This window comes from Callorhinchus milii, unplaced genomic scaffold (genome assembly GCF_018977255.1).
Source record: "Callorhinchus milii isolate IMCB2004 unplaced genomic scaffold, IMCB_Cmil_1.0 Scaffold12, whole genome shotgun sequence".
Lineage (NCBI taxonomy): Eukaryota > Metazoa > Chordata > Chondrichthyes > Chimaeriformes > Callorhinchidae > Callorhinchus > Callorhinchus milii.
In genome coordinates, this window is record NW_024704753.1 from 16199128 (window position 1) to 16220358 (window position 21231).

Genomic DNA, 21231 nt, shown 5'->3' on the forward strand with positions numbered 1-21231 from the left:
CTCAAAAGCCATAGCTAGAATTGTTTCTTCTCTCCTCTTTATTACTCTCAACCTACTTCAATTTCCTCTCTCTCGATTCCAGTGGATTCGTCTCCTCCCACACCATCTTCCTCTGTCGATCTTCTACGCAATTGCCTTCCTGCCGTCCTCAACACCTTCACTCATATTAAATCCTGATGTGCCTCTTAACCCCCACTCCTCCCTCAGTTCCCTCTGATATGACAGCCATCTCTGCTCCCTGAGATCCAAGGCCTGTGCTGCTGAATGCATTTGGCTCAAACCCGGCCTCTCATTCCATCATCAGGTCTGTCTGGACCCACGTTAAGGTCGACTGATGCAACTCTCACTTCTGCTAAATTTGTCTCTTACTCCAGGAATCCTGGAGGCTAAAGGCAACCCTAAGCTTTTCTTTTCCTCTGCTCTCCCTTTGCCTCTACCGCTATCTCTCTGCTGTCTTTGACACCGTCGATCACTCCAAAGATCCAGCCTTCAGAGGGACAAGGGAAAAGGACCTCTTGAGATGATACCTAACATCTGGGTGACAGACGTCTCAGTACTATCACCAAAGTCAACAACAACTTGCATTTATGTAGCGCCCTTCACATTGGCTTCTCAGTTAGAATTTCCTTTTTAATAGTATCGGAAACGCAAATATCCAAAGCAAACAGCCTTACGCTGCACTGCGCGTAAGAAGATTGAATTGGTCTCCTCTCACAGCAAATAGGCTGGAGTGTGTTCTGTACTTGAACGCGTTGCCCAAGTAACTGCCTATCTGTCTGACTTAATGGAGTTCAGGATGCAAGTAAAGGTGGGATTATTGTTGGAAATAAAGTGTTGTTGCCCATTAATGAGCCAAGCCGGGGATGGAAATAATTGTAGCCCAGCAGAGACGCATATATCCGAGATGCAAGTATCTAAACCAAGCAGCTTTATCCTGCACTGTGGATAAGAAGATTGTTTGGCTTCCTCTCAAAGCAAATAGTCTGAACTGTGTTAGATTTTTTTTACCCCCAACAACATGTGCGTTTCATTCCAGGGTGCAACTGCAACAACCATGCCAGCAGGTGCCACTTTGATATGGCGGTGTACATGGCCACGGGAAACGTGAGCGGTGGGGTCTGCGACGACTGTCTGCACCACACGATGGGCAGGAACTGCGAGCTCTGCAAACCCTTCTACTACCGGAATCCTGCGGCAGACATCCGCTCTCACAGCGCCTGCATTCGTAAGTCCTTGAGTTCTCGGGCTCACTCAGTGCAGTGAGCGCTAACAATTCCCCCCCGCGCCCCCCCCAGCAGGGAGCTGTAATAATAATCCTTGCATTTGACACAGCGCCTTTTCACATCTTCGAGACGTCTCAAAGCGCTTCACAGAATACACTGTGAGGTGAATTGACTGTGTATTTTGTGGTCGAAACGCGGCAGCCAATTGCGCACAGCAGCGTCCCACAAACAGTCATGGGTTGAGTGACCGAAATAAATATTATTAATTTTTTTTGAAGGTATTATTACCCCTGGGAATAATCCATGCAGTTGCAATCGACTAACAACTGGGTTCCTACTTCCTACTAGGTAAACAGAGGTGTGTGGAGTAAGGAAACTTGCCCTGGGAATCGAACCCAGGTTTCTCGCTTGCGAGGCGAGTGCTCTAACCACTGAGCTACATGAATAATAATAATAATAATCCTTGCATTTGATATAGCGCTATTCACGTCGGGAGGACGTCCCAAAGCGCTTCACAGAATATACTGTAAAGTGAATTGACTGTATATTTGTGGGCGAACGCGGCAGCCAATTGCGCGCAGCGATGTCCCACAAACAGTCGTAGATTGAAAATGACCAATTTATTATTGTTTTTGGTTTTGGAGGGATTATTATTAGGCGTGTGAATGCTTTGATCGGAGTTTAGGTGATGGGTTAAATCACCCAGCTATTTTGCAATGATTGTGGGTTAATGTACTCAATCAATCAAACTTCTAACAGATCTCAGAGGGTTGCGTTAATGTACCTGTCACAGACTGGCGAGGGAAAGGATCAGCTGTACTTTCTAGGCAAAAGATATCACAGTTTGACTTCTTTCTTTGAAGCTGTATTTATGTATAGTTAACAAACGATCGTCCTTTAATGAGGTCAGATTGATCGGTTGATGGAAGGAAGAAAAGCTTAACGGGAATGAAATGTTTAATGTGCTGCCAGGAGACACGACGGAGAAATCGGTTTGTAGGCACCAATGCAATGCAGTTCACACTTCTACAGAGCCTTTCACGTCGGGACGATGTCTCAAAGCGTTTGAAACCAGCTCCGGGTGCAGATGCACCTGATCGAGTTTGGAATCCAAAGATACAAACGATTCACTCGCGTTGTGCACCGAAGCCTATTCCAATAAACCGAATCGCTTCACAATTCACTCCCAGTGTGGACAATCCTCGTGGCCTTTCTCATAGGTAGAATCTCAATACTGTACGACAAAACCCTTTGTGACTGATGGTTGGTGTAAGTTTCCACGACCGCTGGCAGCTCTCCAGTGTCTCCGCATGCACCTGGGCAGCGGGTGTCGGCAGGCTATCGCTCACAGGGTACAGCTCATTCCTGTGGACTTTCCAGCAACGCAATGTCTCTGGCGTTGTTCCACTCGCTGGGCAGCTAATACGGCACAGAGCAACGCTGTAACGCTTCCAGACTGAGTGGTTCAGTACAAGACCGTGCAGTGTATCTAACGGATGTGCTCCTTAAGGAGCAATACCATTGAAACGCTTCTATTAAGAGGAATATTATTTCGGTAGTAAGCTGTGAATGCACTTTCCAACATCTTTGCTTTCAAATCAGGCATAGTAATTCATAGTAATCATAATATTAAGTACCGCATTTGATACAAATGCACACAAAATATCTAAAATCCCTTTATAAATAATAATATTAATAATCCTTGCATTTGAAACAATGCCTGATTACGTCTTCAAGACGTCTCAAAGAGCTTCACACCATGTGAAAAGTGAATTGACTGTACATTTTGTGGGGAAAAAAGCAATTGTGCAGCCAATTGGGCACAGAATGCTTTGGATGGAGAGGTGGTTGTGTGACTTTGCTTTGCTGTCCAGCTTGTGACTGTGACCCCGTGGGCTCGCTGGAAGGAGGGATCTGCGACACGGACACGGACTTGAATTTCGGAATGATCGGCGGACAGTGTCGCTGCAAAGAGAACGTGCGGGGGACACGGTGTGACAGCTGCAAGGAAGGATTCTACGGTCTGAGCAGGAACGACCCACAGGGATGTCAGGGTATGTGTTTCCCTGGTACACGGCAAAGCTTCAGGGAAGGTCAGGCCATGAACCCCTACCAGCTCTCTCTCTCTCTCTGGACTGGGCACGAATTCACATAATAATAATATTAATAATAATAATTATTACATTTGATACAGCGCCTTATCACGTCTTTGAGACGTCTCAAAGCGCTTCTCAGAATAGACGGCAAAGCGAATTGACTGCGCAGTTTGTGGGCGAAACATACAATTTACGTTGAGTGGTGGCCTTTCGCGTTGGAAGGATGTCTCGAAGAGCTTTACAATGCTGGGAGCGGACATGAGCAAGGGTGGGTGGGTGAGTCAAAGAGATGGGTGGGTGGGTTGGGAGGGAAGAGATGACCAAAAACATGATCTCTGCGTGATCTAACCCCCTGTGTGTTGTGTGTGTGTGTGTGTTCCCAGCCTGTAGGTGTGATCCCCGGGGGATTATCATGAATGGCGCGGCGTGTGATCAGATCAGCGGAGACTGCTTTTGCAAGCGATACGTCACTGGCCGCTACTGCAACCAGTGCTTGGTGAGTATCGGAGCCGCTCGATCGCAGAGGCCAAACCCCGCCGCGTTTCCCCCGGCCGGCCTTTAAGGTGAGTTCCAACGGAGGCCGAGCGTTGACGCTGGCGATTTTAGCTTTCGGGCAAAAGCCGAGCTTTCAGATAAAGCCGGAGAATTGTCCCAGAAACTATAGAAATGCAAATTGTTGTGCATTTCTATAGTTTCTGGGACAATTCTCTTTCCGGGGCTGGTTGAGGCGGAGCAGGAAACTCAGAGAGCGTTCATCTCAAGTGCGTGTGTGTGTGTGCATGTGTGTTTGTGTGTGTTGGGGTGGGGGGACAACTAGACAGGAGGCAGGAGCTGCTATTTTCCTCTCTGGTGTCTTCCTTGTGGTTCAATACGACTGTTTTTCTGGTGCAGTCGGAATACTGGGGTCTCAGCAACGATCTGCGTGGCTGCCGGGACTGTGACTGTGACTTCGGGGCAGCTTACAACAACAGGTAAAGAACCTGCCAGCCTCCAGCGCCTTCTTTGTGCCCACTGTAGGCTGAACGGTGGTGGAGAAGGGGGGGGGCTGTGGAGGGGAGAGGCTGGGCTTGTTACTGTGTTGGGGCTCCTAAGGGTGGCACAGCCAGGCTGGGTCCGATCCTGGAAGATGCAGGAATCAGCGGCTGGTGCGTGCATTGAGCACGAGTTGCCATTGCTGTGTATCTCACTGGGAGACGTGAGGGTGGGAGATGTCGGGGCGTAACGCTGAGTTCTTCTCTCCACACCAGATGCTCGATGGAGGACGGGCAATGCGAGTGCCGTCCCAATATCATTGGGCGTGAGTGCGCGGAGGTCCAGCCTGGGTTTTTCTGCATGCCGCTCGACTACTACACCTTCGAGGCCGAGGAAGCTTCCCCTCGCTCACCGACTGACGCTCTGCCCGTAAGCCCGACCCCTCTTTCACTGTCGTTATAATGACCTCTGCATTTGATACAGAAACTTATCCACAAGGATTCGTCAAACAGGCAAACACGGACGCAATTGGCGCACCGTAATGTCCACGTGAACAATATAAATACACGTTCTTGCATTTGAGATAGCGCCTCGAGACCTCTCAAAGCGCTTCCCAGAATATACCGCGAAGTGGAGTGACTGTGTGTTTTGTGATCAGAACGACACTGAATGGTTTGAAGTGAAGTTTGATGGATCTCGGTGGAGGAAGGGGCAAAGACTCTCTTCTGACTGTAACCCATTCGCAGTCTCACCCATCGACCTCACACACACGAACTCGCAATAAAGCGCCCAGATAGTTAAAGTGCTTTCTGTTGATAAAGAGGACTCGCCCGCATGGAGTTCGAGGCTGGGTAGGCATTCCTAAGGCCTGGGTAAAGTACACTGTTACAAGGCGGGTGCAGATACGATCAGAGACATACTGGCAGCTGCTCTTATTTTGATACGCCATAAACCACAAAGCTTCAGGCGAAGTCTGACTCATTGATGGCCATCGACATTATTCCCTTTCTCCCCTTCATCAAATCCTTTCTAGCCTGAGCACCGAGTGGCTCCTTATAATATTTCTCCTCCCAACCTCCTTCAGCACCAACCCCAGCTTGGGTCCCCCGACATCACTATCAGTCAAGAGCTTTAAGGCGTCCTCCTGATGTGGAAGGCACCGTATAAACGTGGATTTTATTGATAAAGGCGAAAGTACAGAAATTTGTTTGGTGGCGAAAGTCACGGGAATCAGGACCCAGAGCAGTTGATCTCATTGTTGGTGGGAAGGCGATGGCACAAGTCAGCCATCGTGTTTATCAACCCGGCTAAGCTGAGTAGGAGTCTTGGCTCCGAGTGAGAAGGTTGGGGGTGCAGTGTCAATACAACTTCTGAATGATCGTGTCCACTTTGGCACCTCCCTGTCTCAGGGTTCTCTCCGGCCACTGCTCGATAACGATTGCGTGGAAGAAGACAACCAGCCTGGTGTCGGCGCCAGACACAACCTGCATCACAGGAGGGTCCACCGCCACGCAGGCCGTCGCAGGGAGACGCAGAAGAGGACCAACGCCAGGAGGAGGCGCCAGTCGCAACCAAAGGTACGTGACCCATTCGATCGCTTCCTGCCAAAATGCCTGCCAGTGGTGGAGTGGATTGACGCGTGCTGAGCGGAGGTAGAAGCCTGGGGTGGCCGGGTGGACCCCAGCCAGAATGTGGGTGATAGCGGTGGGGCTCTGGGAGAGGAGAGGACATGGCCTGTAGAGTAATGGATGGAGTCTCGCGGAGGGTGGATGCGGGCAATCCAGTGAGCGGGACTTTTGAATCGTTGAGGCTGGACGCAACGAAAGCGTGAACGATTTAAGGGAAGGTTTTAAGCGCTGTATCTTACCAGGCGCCGAGGACTCCCAACACGAATGTAAAATTGTTGCCGCCGCTGTGGGCTGGTCACCCTCTCGTTCTGATTTACAGCCGGACGTGGAGACGGTTCACCGAGAGCGGCTCACGGAGAAAATGGTTACGTGGACGGGTCCTGGGTTCGCACGTGTCCGGGACGGAGCCGGCCTGGTGTTCGACATCACCACCATCCCTTACGCTATGGAGTATGAGATCCTTCTGCGTTACGAGCCGGAGGTAGGGCTCGCTACGAGCAGAGAGAATCTTTCTCCACGCGATACTTAACCCCCCAACGCACACTCTGGAGTCCTCCCACCTCCCCTTCACCCGCGCCCCCACCGCCCCCCGGCAAAGCCTTGGCTCTTGCCAACCTGCGCCTAATACTTTCTGGAATTAGGTGAGCAGGATGCATCCCTCCAGGGGTAGAGAGAGAGAGAGAGAGAGAGAGAGAGAAAGCGTGTTCCATCCCAACAAGCTATCTCTGGGTCTTCCATGTGTAGGTGGGCTGCATGGAATTCTCAGCTTGGTTTGGACTCTCTTAAGCAACGGTGATGGGTTTCTGCGTGTGTCAGACACACGGCTGACCCCCCCCCCCCCCACCCCACCCCCCAATCTGTAAGCGTGTAGGACGCTATATAGATGCAAGTTGTCGTCATAGTAGTAGGGAAGCTGTTGTCCAGGACCAATGTGCAGATCAGTGTCGTTGCTACATTATGCCCTCTTTTTCTCTCCCTTAGTCTGCAGTGGACTGGGAAGCAGTGACCACCGTACATCCCACCACCTTGCCTTCATCCCGTCGTTGCGGCAACCTCATCCCCAACGAGCAGCCGTACCCGGTGACCCTGCGGCACACAGAGAGGTGGAGCCCACTAGGGGTGGCTTTCAGTCACTTATTTTTTTTTGGTGGGGGGGGGAGGGCGGGAGAGAGAGAGAGAGAGAAATACACAGTCAGCTCACTTTACAGTCTGTTGTGTGAAGGGCTTTGAGACGCCTCGAAGACGTGATAAGGCGCCGTTTCTAATGCAAGGATTATTATTATTATTAAACATGATTAAAATTAGCAAACAGGGACACTTTGATATTGTCAGCGCTCCCAAGACTCTATCTCACTATAAATGCAAGTTGTTGTTCATTTCACTGGATACCGCTATGCAGTGGCGGAAGCTCTCAGTCGCTGCCCTTCTGTGTGTGTGTGTGTGTGTGTGTGTGTGAGGATGGGGGTGGGTATGGGGTGGAGGGGAATCCATGGCTATCATCTGGGGGCCACTCGTGTGCTGGTAAATTAATTAAGAAGATGCAAATGATAAACAATAGGGACCTAATGACCTGGAAGTCGCCTGTTTTAGGGCTAAAGCTGTCTGGGGCATGGGACGTTTGTGCGAAACTCGCTCGTCTCTTTGAGTAGTGCCATGAGATCTTTATGACCAGTCATGCAGACCGGATCTTGGTCTAACATGTTCAAAGGACGGCACCTTTGACAATACTCCGCTCCCCCAACACTGTATCGGACTGCGATCTCAAAATCCCTCACAACCCTCTAACTCCAAGGCAAGAGAGCTAACGACTGAGCCAGTATGTTGTCAGTGACTTTTGATTGGATTTTTACTGCACTGCCGTTTTGCGATGTAAAAAAAGATAGTCACGGTTTCGGAGCAGCTCAGATTTGGGCGAGCGAGTATCTGCTTGGGGTGGGGTGGTGGTGGGGTGGAAGGGAAGAGCGGAGCTGTGTACGTGCTTCCCTCTTCCAAGCTCATTCCTCCCCTCGATTTATCTTCCCTGCTTTTAAGCCCTTGGATTTGTTTGATCAATCAAAGGCTGGGTTGCAAGCAGAGGCGAGGAGTTTGGGGGCGAATTGAGTGTGTGGATTTGCTCGGTGCGTTCTTGCGAAACGAACACCAGACCTAACGAGAGGATGTTTCTTCTTTTTTTTCCTCTTTTTTTTAAAAAAAAACACACACGAGACAAAAAACTAATTGGAAGCGAAATCCAAGGGGTTCGGGCTGCACAAAAGCCCTTTTCTGTTTCCGATTTGTCCACTTACCGTCAATTATAGCTGAGCTCCTGTCAAAGCCTGTTCCGCCAACGCAGGCTGTTTTGCTTCACTCTCTGAAAAGGACGGTTCGCCTTTGTGGAATGTCACCGGGTTCCTGAGTGGGCATTTGATCCGGTGTCTGGCTGACTGGCTTTTGCTGTTAATTCTTCGCAGAAAGCGGGATGCAGTCCACGTGGTCGCTGGGGTGGGGGGAAAGAGTGAGGTGTGGTGTGTGTGTGTGAGAGACCCACCAGCTGTCTCAACGCATCACGCCACCTGACTGACATTACCCGCTCGCTAGGGCCTTGGATTATACAAAAATAAACAGTCACTGCGCTCTACAGTAAATCCTGCAACTCCGACATCTCCTACCGACCTGAAAGGCATTATATCAAATGCAAGGATTGTGTGGTGTCCCGTTGCGTAGCGGTTAGAGCACTCGCCTCGCAAGCGAGTGGACCTGGGTTTGATTCCCGGGCAGGGAAAAACCTTAGGCAAGTTTACGTAAATCCACACACTCGCCTCTGTTTACCTAGCAATAAGTAGGAACCCATTTGTTAGTCGATTGGCGGATCGCTTGCCGGGGGTAATGATCCCATCAAATAAATAATAACCTGGTCACTCAATCCACGACTCTTTGCGGGACACCACTGCATGAAATTGGCTGTTGCGTTTTGCCAAAGAAACAGACACTACAGTTGCCCGTGAAGCTCTTTGAGACGTCTCGAAGATGTGATAAGGCTCTATATCAAATGCAAACAGTGAGGGGTCGGGCTAGACAGCGCAAGGCTCTGAGACACTTTCTCTTCCTCAGGTTCGTGGTATTTTCAGGCCCTTTCTGCTTCGAGCCTGATGTCCACTACACCATCAAGATCCGTTTCCAGCTTCACCAGGCTCACTACCGGCAAAACAAGGCATTCATCCTGGTGGATTCTGTGAGTATTCAATGGCTGTTTCCACCCCCGCACAGTTCCCCGGTGCCTCAGTTGTATCAGAAACACTTCCAATTGTTTTGTTACATCCTGACATGATATCTCCCCTGCTGACAAAACTCATTTACCCCCCTCCTCATTTACCCCCCTCTTCACTTATCCCCCTCCTGACTCACTGCACTGACCAGCTTCTCCTGCAATATTCTTTTGTGTAAAGCCCACAAAATATACAGTCAATTCACTTTACAGTCTATCCTGCGAAGAGCTTTGAGACGTCTCGAAGACGTGATAAAGCGCTGTATCAAAGGCAAGGATTATTATTTTATTCTAAAGCAATCTTGTGATGCTGTTCCATTTCACACAAAGTGATTGCCCCTCAAAGTACACGAGGTCTCGCCACTCGGCAGCGTGTCCTGCGAAGCGCTTTGGGAAGTCTCAATGATGTGACGAGACACTATAAAATGTTAGGATTATTGTTGTTGTGGAGTAAGACTGACTGATGCTGTTGTGCCCATTGCGAATCTGCCGTTCATTAACAGGAGTCAGTCTGACGCCTGTTGGCCAGTGAGCAGAATTGCAGAAAGGCCACAAACTATTACCAAGTCTGAACGCCAAACTAGGAGTTCCACACACAACATATATTATACATATATATATATTACACATATATATTATATATGTGTCTTCCCAAGGGACGCATTCCTGCTTACTTCATTTTGGAGAGTGTCAGCCGCAGGTTGGCAAGACCCAAGGCTTGGGGTCCCCAGAGTGTGCGTTGGGGTAACTGCGGGAGTCTAAACAGCTAAGACAGAGTAGCTTGTTTTGTTGAGGGAGCACTCTCTGGCAAGCTTCCTGCTACTTGTCCGACTAGGACCACACTCCCGCCATTTAGGGCTTTGGCCTGCAGGCCATCTAAACATCACCGAGGACTGACTCAATTCCCAATTCCACTGTCAAACACGTTACCTTGGAGTCAGCTCAGCTTCAAGAGACCTTACCTCCTTTCCCCAGGGAGGATAGTCACTAGTTGATCATTAAATAGGGACCAAAGACCTGCATTTGTCTATAATGTTCGGTATCATTTTCGATTGGGGATGATTGGCGAGGGACTTGTTATTTTACCAGCTGGCGCTGCTGCCCAAGTACACAGAGTTGCCGGGGTTTGCCAACGGTGACCCCACCTCCGTGCATCACCGCGAGGAGATGACACGCTACATGTGCCTGGAATCCTTCAAAATGGCCACCATGCCCATGCTGGCTGACATGTGCGTCCAACTGATTTGCAGCATCTCGGCCATCATGCACGATGGGGCTCTGCGTAAGTACGACGATGTGCGTGTGTGTGTGTGTGCGTGTGTGTGTGTGTGTGCGTGGGTGCGTGCGTGAGGGGCTCTGTGGCGTGTAAGCGCGACAGCGACGTCTGCGTGACAGGCCGTCTGATGTGCGTGAGGAGCTGTGTAAGTTGACGGTGACGGGCGCGTGTGAGAGGCGTGTAAGTCCATGTCCGGTTCATGTAAAGCCCTCTGTTGGTTGCTGATGGTTGTCCTTTGTGCCCTGGCTCTCCAGCCTGCCAGTGTGACCGGCAAGGCTCCTACAGCAACGTGTGTGAGAAGATCGGGGGCCAATGTCGGTGCAAGAGCAATGTGATGGGCCGACGCTGTGACCTCTGTATCCCCGGAAACTACGGCTTTGGGCCAAATGGCTGCTCCGGTACGTAAACAACAAACACTCCCAGCACAGCATGGGGTGTCACATCAGGTGTGACTGAGGGGTGGGGGGGGAGTATGACTATGAGGAAGGTACTGTTATATTCCTTGAATTTTCATATAGCGCCTTATCACGGTCTTCGAGACGTCTCAAAGCGCTTCACAGAACATACAGTTAAGCGTAGTGACTGTTTTATGTGTTAATACACAGTCACTACACTTAACGGTAGAATGCTGGTCAAATCTAACTCTTCCGGGTGAGGCAGAGTCCAGAGGCTTCAAGAGGGAATTAGACAAGTGTATAAAAGAGGGTTGAAGGGTTCTGGGGATAGGGCAGGGCGGTGGGATTGAATGCACACCTTGGTCCGGTCCAGGCTTGATGGGCTGAATGTCCTCCCTCTGCCCTGCACATGTCTATGTTTCTTCGCTTGATTTACCTATTTCCCTTTCGTTGCTTTCTATCAATCCTCAGTCTTTAAAGATTGAGGCGCTTGGGATGTGCCACAAAATACCCAGTCACTGCACCTCACAGTAAAATCCTGTGAAGCGCTTTGAGACGTCTGACGACCCGGTAGGACTCTGCATCAAATGCAAGGATTATTAAAAGAACACCTAAACAAATTACATTGGTATAGCGCCTTTCACGTCAGGAGGACGTCCCAAGGTGCTGGACAGTGAGTAGATTTGGACCTGAGCGGAGGAGGTGGGGGTTGGTATCAGGAGGCATGGAGGGCAGAGAGGGTAGGGGTAGAAGGGTGACTGAAGACGTGGTCAGAGAGGAGGGTCTTGAGATGGTCCTTAAAGGAGGCAAGGGAGGGAGCGAGGCGAAGGGACTGCGGGATGGAGTTCCAAAGAGTGGGGGCAGAGAGGCCGAAGGCACGACCGGCGATAGTGGAGCAGGCCGTGGGAGGGGTGGGGTGGGGGGGGCTGTTGCAGGCCGGTGCCCACTGTTACCCATTGTACGCGTGGATTCAATGAACATTCTCGTGTTCCTCTTCGCAGAGTGTGACTGCAGCCCCGAAGGCTCTCTCAGCAACGTGTGCGACCCGGTGACCGGGCAGTGCCTGTGCCGACACGGGGCAAACGGCCGGCAGTGTGACCGCTGCTTCCCTGGCCAGTGGAACTTCCCCAACTGCCAACCGTGCCATTGTAACGGGCACTCCGAGGATTGCCACCACAGCACTGGAGCCTGTCTCAACTGCAGGGAGAATACAGCCGGACACAACTGTGATCGGTTAGTCATCCGCTTGGCAGCGTGTCTCTTTTTTTTTTGCCCAGCCTGGGGGGGGGGGGGGGCGATCTGACACTCTCGGAAACCCATCCCCGTTGATTAAGAGCCTCCAAACCCAACTGAGAATATTCTAACGCATCCCACCTACACCTGGAAATCCCAGTAGATTGTTGGAATGGTATGTTCTCTCTCTCTCTCTCTCTTGCTCTCCCCGTTGGAGGGACCTCTTCCAGTCCACGTCTCAACCAGTACTGCCGTGGGTCAGCCCGGATCAGTGGGTGGCCACTCTTGCTTCCGAGTCAGAAGGGTTGTGGGTTCAAGCCCCCACATTGGGACTTGGACCCCAATGTCTAAGGTGACGCTCCAATAGAATCCAATATAGGGATCGCTGCATTTGTCAAGAGAGGTGCCTTTGCTCGATACCCCGTTATAACAGGGTAACAACAACAACAACTTGCATTTACCAAGCGCTCCTCACACAGGGTCGGGTGTCAGAGCGAACGATGGCCCGTAAAAACGCTTACCAGGGGAGGATGGAGCGTTGATTTTGTGAGATTTCTCTCCCGTTTCTGTTGACGCACCTTTTCCCCGTCCTCCCGCAGCTGTTCGGACGGATACTACGGGAATCCAGTGCTGGGGTCCGGGAAGCAGTGTCGCCCGTGCCCCTGCCCTGGCTTTCCGGGCAGCGGGCATCACCACGGGATCTCGTGTCACGCTGACCTCGACAGCAACCGCATCGTGTGTAACTGCAAATATGGCTACACAGGTGAGGGGCACTGTGTTACATTAGTGACTGTTTTTGTACGAGTTATTTCTGTACTCCGCTCGTATAGTGCCTCGCAAATGAGAGCCTGGGTTCGATTGCCTGTGGGTGTTGGAAGGGGGTGGGGGGTGGTGGGGTGGTGGGCGAAACCTTAGGTAAGTTTCCTCGCTCTACACATCGCTAATAATAAGTAAGGAACCTGGTTGTTCGTCGATTGGCAGATCGCTTTCCTGGGGTAATAATCCCACCACTGTTTGCGGGACACTGCTGTGCGTAATTGGCTGCCGCGTTTTGCCCACAAAATGTTCAGTCACTGCAGTGTATTCTGTGGGCCATGTGATGGGGCGCCAGATCAACTGCGAGGATTATTAATATTGTTATTTGTCACTGCACGGTGTTTATTGCATAATTCACACCATCCCGGCCATCCAGGCTTGAGAGGTCGATCGCTGCAGAGAGTGTGTTTGTCCCCCTGAAAGCTGTTGTCTTGCTGATCGCAGGCACTCGCTGTGACCAGTGCGCCCCTGGGTACCATGGGGCCCCGGAGGTGCCAGGCGGAAGCTGCCGTCGCTGCCAGTGCAATAACAACATTGACGTGAGCGACCCCGACTCCTGTGACCCTCGCTCTGGTGATTGCCTGAAGTGTCTCCACAACACCCACGGACACCACTGCGGGGAGTGCCGGCAAGGCTATTACGGGAACGCCCTGCAACAGGACTGCAGACGTGAGTGTGTCTGTCATCAGGGTGACTGTCTGGGCTGCACGAGACGCGAGTGTGTCTGCGTGAGCTGTACTAGACGCGAGTGTGTCTGCGTGAGCTGTACTAGACGTGAGTATGTCTGCGTGAGCTGTATTAGACGTGAGTGTGTCTGCGTGAGCTGTACTAAACGTGAGTGTGTCTGCGTGAGCTGTACTAGACGTGAGTGTGTCTGCGTGAGCTGTACTAGACGTGAGTGTGTCTGTGTGAGCTGCACTAGACGTGAGTGTCTGCGTGAGCTGTACTAGACGTGAGTGTGTCTGCGTGAGCTGTACTAGACGTGAGTGTGTCTGCGTGAGCTGTACTAGACGCGAGTGTGTCTGCGTGAGCTGTACTAGACGCGAGTGTGTCTGCGTGAGCTGCACTAGACATGAGATGTCACTGCATTAGAGCTCACCCCTGAGGGACGGTCACTTGGAGGAGGGGTTGGGAGATGAGATGAATGGATTCGAAGCCCAGCACTAGTCAGCGCCTTCTAAAATCACGGGCTCGAGCGGAAAGGAAAGTAAAGTAAACGTGGAGTCCCACAAGAAGTGAACTGTTTCTCTCTCCCGTGGTTGTGATTTCAGGCTGCACGTGTAACATCCAGGGGACGGTGAGCGACCAGTGCGATGATCTGGGCAACACCTGCAGATGCGAGAGAGTGACGGGAGACTGTACCTGCAGAGAGAAAGTCACGGGCAAGAACTGTGATCGGTGCGCTCCCCGTTACTGGAACTTCGGGCAGAGCGGAGGCTGTGAGCCCTGTGCCTGCGATCCCCAACATTCCTACGGGCAGTTATGCAACATGGTAAGGACCCTCCTCGACCCTCGTTGTTTCACAGGCATTATCCCAATATCTCGGTCGCTCGAGGACCTTGGTTTCTCAGGGAATGAAATGGAACGCGTCTCAACTTTGGGAGCAAGTTCTCCCAGATCAGGTGTTAGTTACACTGTCTCGTCCACCATTGTGTCAGCTACAGCCCTAAAATAATGATAATATTAATAGGTAATTAAAAGAGGAAAAATTTGCAAGGGTATGGGGAAAGAGTGGGGCAGAGGGACTGATGAGGTCAAAGAGCTGGCGCAGACGCGATGGGCCGAATGGTCTCGTTCTGTGTTGTACGATTCTATGATAATACTTACGTTTTAACACAGCGCCTTTCACGTCAGGAGGATGTCTCAAAGCTTTGTAGGACTTACTAAATGTGTAGTGCATTTGTGGGCGAACCCAGCAGCCAATTTGTGCACAGCAACATCTCATGCCAATGTCTCGTCTGAAGGATGGCACCTCTGACAAGGCATTGCTCCCCCCCAACAATGTGCTGGAGATTTGCTTCAGGCTATGAATTTGAAGTCCCGACATGATGCAAAGATGCAAAGCCCCCTCGATACTGTCACATCCAGCTCTCCCCCATCGTTTTTTTTTTTTTTTTTTTGGTCAGCCGGTTGTCTGACACACGAGGAAACCCATCGCCGTGCTTAAGAGTATCCAAACCCAACTGAGAATTCCCTGCATCCGACCTATACGTGGAGAATTCCAGAGATAGGTAGATCGGATACAGAATAAAGCTGCTTGAGATACGATTGATAATGTGGCTGATATCGCTGTCCTCTGTCTTCCTTTCAGTTTTCCGGACAATGTGAATGCCGCTCAGGGTTTGGAGGGCAGAGATGTTCTGAATGTAGAGAGTTTTACTGGGGAAATCCGGAGCTGGAATGCAAAGGTAAGCGATTCCCGACAACGGAACCTGTCTACAATCAGTCCCAGAGTTTCTAGACTAGACAGGGAGCAAACAGTCAGGATTCCAGCACAGGGTGACCAGTGAGAGCGGGAGAATTGAATTGACTGGAAGACTTTTCCGCAGCTCTGCACGAGATTAAATCCTAAGCGAAAATCATCTTCCAGGCTAAGACTGGGTGGAATTTGGGTCTTTTGCTCGCTTTGCCTGTCTGGCAAGATGCGGCCATTATCCCAGTCTCCTCTCCTGGAAGACAGGTGCCAAAGTCTAGGCTCGGATCTCCGCACCTTCCCAGTTCTAGAGTGGGGTGGGGCAGTGTCTCAGAGGGCTTAACGGTGGCGGAGCCTGATGCTGAGCCGGAGTAGGGAGGAGGTGACAACATCAACCAGCGACAAATCGCAATTGTATAGCGCCTTTCGCGTTAGGAGGACGTCCCAAGGCTCTGGTCGTGAGGGGTTGGGGGAGAGAGAGAGAGAGGGGGAGGAGTATACGAGCTAAGCTTGACTGTGCTGACCCATCTCGTGCAGCCTGCGACTGTGATCCGGACGGCTCGGAATCCCAGCAATGCCACCAGACCACCGGCCGCTGCTCCTGCAAGCCCGGCTTCACCGGGCCGCGCTGTGACCAGTGCGACCGCGGCTACCGAGGACGGTTCCCCATGTGCGCACGCTGCCACCCCTGCTTCGACCTGTGGGACCCGGAGGTCCAGAAGCTTGGGACGAGGCTGCAGAACCTCGAGGAGCAAGTCAAGAGGATCCTGGACAGCGGGGGCACAGGAGGGCTGAACGAGAAGCAGCTGCAAGAGCTGGAGGAGAAACTCGAGGAGGTCCAGAGGCTGATCGGCAAAGACGCCTTTAATGCCGAGGAGCTGTTCAAACAAATGCGACGTCTAATCAACAGAGTGAGGTAGGACCTTGCTCACTCACCATCGCCCTGGGCCACAATCCCCGTCAACGACCCTCTTGGCTGAATTTGAACTGCAGAGTGACAGGATTCCAGCTCTGAAGCTATGGTTCACCACATTGTGACCTGGTTTAACTCATTCCATTCCCCCTCAGGCGGTTAGCTGCTAACTATAGTCCGCAGGAACAGTATTCACTCTTCCCCCACCCCACCCAACCCCATCGCATTAAGCCAGTGCCTTTACATGCTCCATGGAACCGCTTTGATAATTTAAATAATGTTGTCCTAGCTGCTGTATTCATATATAATAGAAAAACTGCACGAGCAGAGGCTAGCAGATTTTTGAAAGATCCCTGCTTATCGTCTCTCTGACATTTCCTTCCCAACAAGTGTTCGGGAGATGAGAAGGTATCAAGATTCCTCTTAAATCCATCGATGCTTTTTTTTTTTTTTACGGCAACCACAGCGCCTGGAAGCAAGTCCCGCTTTCTGGCCACCCTCTGCGTGAAGTTCCTCCTAAACTCCCTGTCAGACCTCGTGTAAGCGTGCAGTGATATTTACCTTAAAATATAACTTTAAACGCCCCCATCAAGTCCACCGCTCAAACATCTCACCTCCAGAGAGGAAAGCAGAAACCTATCCAGTTTCTTTTTACTACATCCATAGGAATCTACGCAGGAGTCCCACCAACGTTACGAGCGTTGAACCTGTAATGAACGCACGTGTATCGCAACGGGGCTTCTGTAGTGTAGTGTGCTGACTTGTCATGTGTGCTTATGTTGACGCTGAACAACTCGTGTGCCAGACAGGAGATGGAACACTTGTCAAACAGGGTGGACAGATTGGACGAAGGAGTTTCCGTGACGGAGGCCAGGGATAATCAAAGCCGACGGGACCTGGCACAGCTGGAGGAGAAAGCCAGGGCTTTGAATCAATCCACCACTGCGAAGGAGAAGGAACTGGAGGCACTTATAAGCTCCAATTTTAAAGGTACGGCTCCTGCTGTTGGGGGGGTGGGGGGGGGGAACGGGTGCGAGTTTTCGAACAAATGAAAACACAAGCGAGCGCACAAATCATTGTCGATGCGTATGACAGCGTGGAGTATCGCTGTGATTGCCGCTGTGCCTGTCCTCCTTTGACATTCGTTCATTCTTCTCGTTTCGCCGACGAAATACACAGTCCATACACTTTACAGTATGTCCCGTGAAGCGCTTGAGACTTCTCAATGAGGTGTTAAGGTGCTGTATTTTTATTAGGATTATTCCCTTCACTGGATTCGTCTCTTTGCAGTCAAACTCATCTCCACGTCTATCCTCTTTCTTTCCCGAGCGCTTAAGACTGAGAAACCCCTTTTCCCTCCTTCCTCAGTCCGCCTGATAAACCTTGCCTTTGATATTTCAGTCTCAGTAACAAAGCTTTCCGTTTGTGTGATATTTCGACTGATTCACGTGGTTGGAAACATCCCGAAGCACTTCACAGGATTTTGCTGTAAAGTGTAGTGACTGTTGATTTGTAGGCTACGCTTCCTCATAACGATCTACAAGTTGTTCGGTTTTAGCAGCCAAACGTGAGGTCACTCCTGCTCTCTCTCTCTCTCTTTTTTTAATGTATGTTTTATATAAGTATATAGTCCTCCAAGCCAAAGCCTTAACGGTTAATTAAGGTGGTCCTAGCTGGACAAGCAGCGGGGAAGCTTGTGAGACAGCGATATCAATGGCGGGCTACAGTTTTGTGAATCCCCCCCGTTTGGCAGAGTTCTACGATCTGATCCGCAAGTACTACGAGACGTCCCGCGACCAGGAGCGACGGGCCAACGCGACGGTGAGCGGGCCGCGGGGGCCGGTCAAGCAATCGGAGAGGACGCGGGAGAGGGTGGGCGCGCTGCTGCTGGAGCGAGAGAACGCGCTGAGGAAGACGGGGGCCGTTCAGAAGAAGCAGCTGAAGGAGCTGGAGTCGAACGTGATGAGCCTGACCATTGACCCCATCAGCCGAAAGGTTAGAGGGGTCTCACACGCCGCACAGCGCCGCAGCTCAGCGCTCAGCCCTGTGGGTGATTTTGTAGAGTGCGTGTTGTACGTCCGCAGCGCCCACTGTCACTGATACTTTCACCCGCAGCAACACAGTCACTTTACACTTTACGGTGCATCCCGCGAAGCGCTTTGAGACGTCTCGAAGACGCGATAAGGCGGGCGCTGTGTCGAGTGCAAGGATTATTGTCATAATTACTATTGTTACACCGAATTACTTCTGTTTCTGTGAGATTCGGGTGAATGGCTTCGTTAGATGGAGCCACAAGACGCGAGTTGCTCTGCTCAGATTTGGTACAGGCGGTGACTATTGTGATGAAGTGTTATGTCTAGCCACTAGGCAGCGCTAGTGTAATGTTCAAACAAAGCGTGGATAGTAATAATAATAATAATAATCCTTGATATAGAGCCTTGTAACGTCATTCAGACGTCTCAAAGGGCTTCCCAGAATATACCGTAAATTGGAGTGACTGTGTATTTAGTGGGCGAAACAGTGGGTGGTCAGTGTGTGATAACAAACCCAGCGCAGTTGCTATCGTACACCAGCCTTGTAATTGTCCCCTCGCGCCCTCCGCTCCACCATCGGTGGCCGTGCCTTCAGCCACTAAGCCTCGAAATTCTGCCGCCTTGCCCCCCTCCCCGCCCCCCCACCTCCCTACCTTCAAATCCCGCCTAACGACCTCCCTATTTGATCGTGCTAACGGCCACCTCCTCCTCCCCCACTCCGTCCCTTTTCCCCCCCGGCTCGGTGTCAGACTCCACCACTGTCGAGTGCTCCGGCACGAAGGGCGCTGTGTAAACGGTGGTGGTTGTGGCTGTCGACGTGACTCTCTGTGGTGATTCAGGTCTGTGGCTCCTCGGGCAGCCTGACGTGCATCCAGGATCGCTGCGGAGGTGCCGGGTGCCGAGACGATTTCGGGAACCGCAAGTGCGGGGGGGACGGCTGCGGGGGGGCCCTTACCCTGTCCTCGGGGGCGTTGAAGAAAGCGGAGAACGTCAGCGATGCCCTGACGGACAGCAATGAGCAGCTGAGCGACATCTCCCGGAAGGTATGTGACACCTCCGAGGGGCGGAGGTTGGAGACTTGCTGTGTAGGTTGGAGACGTGGGGAATGGGGACGTTCCCACTGGAGGAGGCACAGGATGGGAACTTTGCCTCTGGAGGCATTTAAGGAGCGATTAAGGACTCCCAGTGTGGTGTTGGGGGGTGAGGGGGGAATGTCAGAGATGTCGTCCTTCAGATGAGATGTTAAACTGAGGCCGTTTCCAGCACCTTAGGATGTCTTCCTGATGTGAAAGGCGCTATACAACTGTAAGGTTGTTGTTTATATCCTCTTTACCCCATCAGTTGGATGTTAAAGAGCCGGTGGCAGTATGTGAAGAGAGAAGGGAATTTCTCCCTTCATCTTGGCCAACATCCCACCCCCACCTCACTCCAGATAAAATTGGTCACTCACTTCACGGCTGTTTGTGGGACATTTCCCCGTGCAAATTGCCTGTCGTGTTTCTCTACGAAGTAGACAGAGAGCCACGCCGGCATTTTAGGAGACGTGGCGAGGAAGAGTGGAGGGACGAGCTGCCTCACCTGGGAAGAGAAATCGAGACAGGATCGGTGTCATTCTCCAGGTTGCGCTCGTTCCGATGCGGGTTTGAGGCTCTGCAAGAAACTCACAGTCGCGCTGTTCCCAGATCCAGGAAGTCCAAGGAAAGGCGGAGCAGGCGAAATTGCAGGCCGCGGAGATGCTGAAGAAAGCTAATGAAGCCAAGGACACATTGAACAACTCCGTGGAAGATCTGCGACGATTCATCAAAACCGTGAAAGACTTCCTCAATGGTGAGTCTCGCTGTAACGTTAAGCGCTCCGGGACTCTACTCTGCACGGAGGGCCCTGTGTAAATGCAACTTGTTGTTGTTGTAACCGAGTTGGAATAAAATTGCACCAAATCTGAAGCCCCTTCCCCACCCAGTTGTTAATTGCTCTCCTCTCTCTCTCTCTTCTCCCCCCCCCACCCCGCCCTCACCCCCACTCTTTCGGATGAGATGTTAAACCACATGCGAACGTTAAGGATTCCATGGCCCTACTCGAAAAGAGAAGGGAGTTTCTCCCGGCGTCCTGGCCATTTGGTCGCTCACTCCACAGCTGTTTGTGGGGACGCTGCTGTGCGCAATTGGCTGCTGTGTTTCGCCCACAAAATATCCCGTCAATTCACTTTACAATATATCCAGTGAAGCGCTTTGGGATGACTCAATGATGTGGTTCAGCCCTATATCGAATGCAAGGATTATTATTATTACTATTATCAATGACGTCCCATCTTGACTCCAATCTCCAAACTACACCACACTGCGCACTCACCACACGCTCATTCCCGTTTCTCGGTCCAAGCTCTTGCGACCAATGTTCTGAGTGGAATAACCAATTTGGTTCATGTTTTCTGCTGAATTGTGAGCCATTTGTGTTGTGGATCTTTCGGCTGGGATCTGAACTCCTCACGGAGAGGTTTCTTGGGCAGTCTGTGTTGCTGCTCGTTGCCCCATTGAAGTAATTCATTCCCATCTCTTCTCCTGTGTGTGCGTGTTTCATGTGTGTGCGTGTGTGCAGAGGAAGGAGCCGACCCAGAAAGCATCGAACTGGTGGCCAACAAGGTGCTGAACATCTCCTTCCCCATCAGCTCCGAGGACATCAATAAGATCGTGCAGGACATCAGAGACGCCATCGAGAGCATCACCGAAGCCGATAGAGTTCTCAACGAAACGTCCAAAGGCCTGCAGGAAGCACAAGTTCTCCTTAAGAAGGCGGAGGAAGTCCGGTCAGTGTCTGAGTGACGGGCTTAGACGCCATTTCCCCACACCACCTTTGACGTAGGAGGCCTGAGATTTCACCTAGTCTTCCTCGCCTGCTTTTAAGATCGTTCTATCGTACAATCTCAGCTCTCGCAGAGTTACGAGAATTCTTGAGTTCACTCTGATTCGGAAGCCGGTTTACTCCCCAGCCC

At 51.4% G+C, this 21231-nt stretch overlaps 1 protein-coding gene across 1 annotated transcript in view; it reads left to right on the forward strand.

Annotated features, from left to right (window-relative positions):
* lamb2l (laminin, beta 2-like) overlaps positions 1–21231 on the forward strand; it is a 54612-nt gene that overhangs the window by 27780 nt on the left and 5601 nt on the right. Inside the window, 22 exon segments of the mRNA XM_007890388.2 lie at positions 1037–1225; positions 3098–3277; positions 3703–3815; positions 4211–4290; positions 4567–4720; positions 5701–5868; positions 6239–6400; positions 6901–7022; positions 9010–9130; positions 10253–10445; positions 10694–10837; positions 11836–12067; positions 12667–12830; positions 13328–13552; positions 14155–14375; positions 15195–15291; positions 15834–16212; positions 17015–17199; positions 17963–18204; positions 19082–19285; positions 19925–20069; positions 20838–21045. Coding sequence (XP_007888579.2) covers positions 1037–1225; positions 3098–3277; positions 3703–3815; positions 4211–4290; positions 4567–4720; positions 5701–5868; positions 6239–6400; positions 6901–7022; positions 9010–9130; positions 10253–10445; positions 10694–10837; positions 11836–12067; positions 12667–12830; positions 13328–13552; positions 14155–14375; positions 15195–15291; positions 15834–16212; positions 17015–17199; positions 17963–18204; positions 19082–19285; positions 19925–20069; positions 20838–21045 — 3928 coding nt within the window.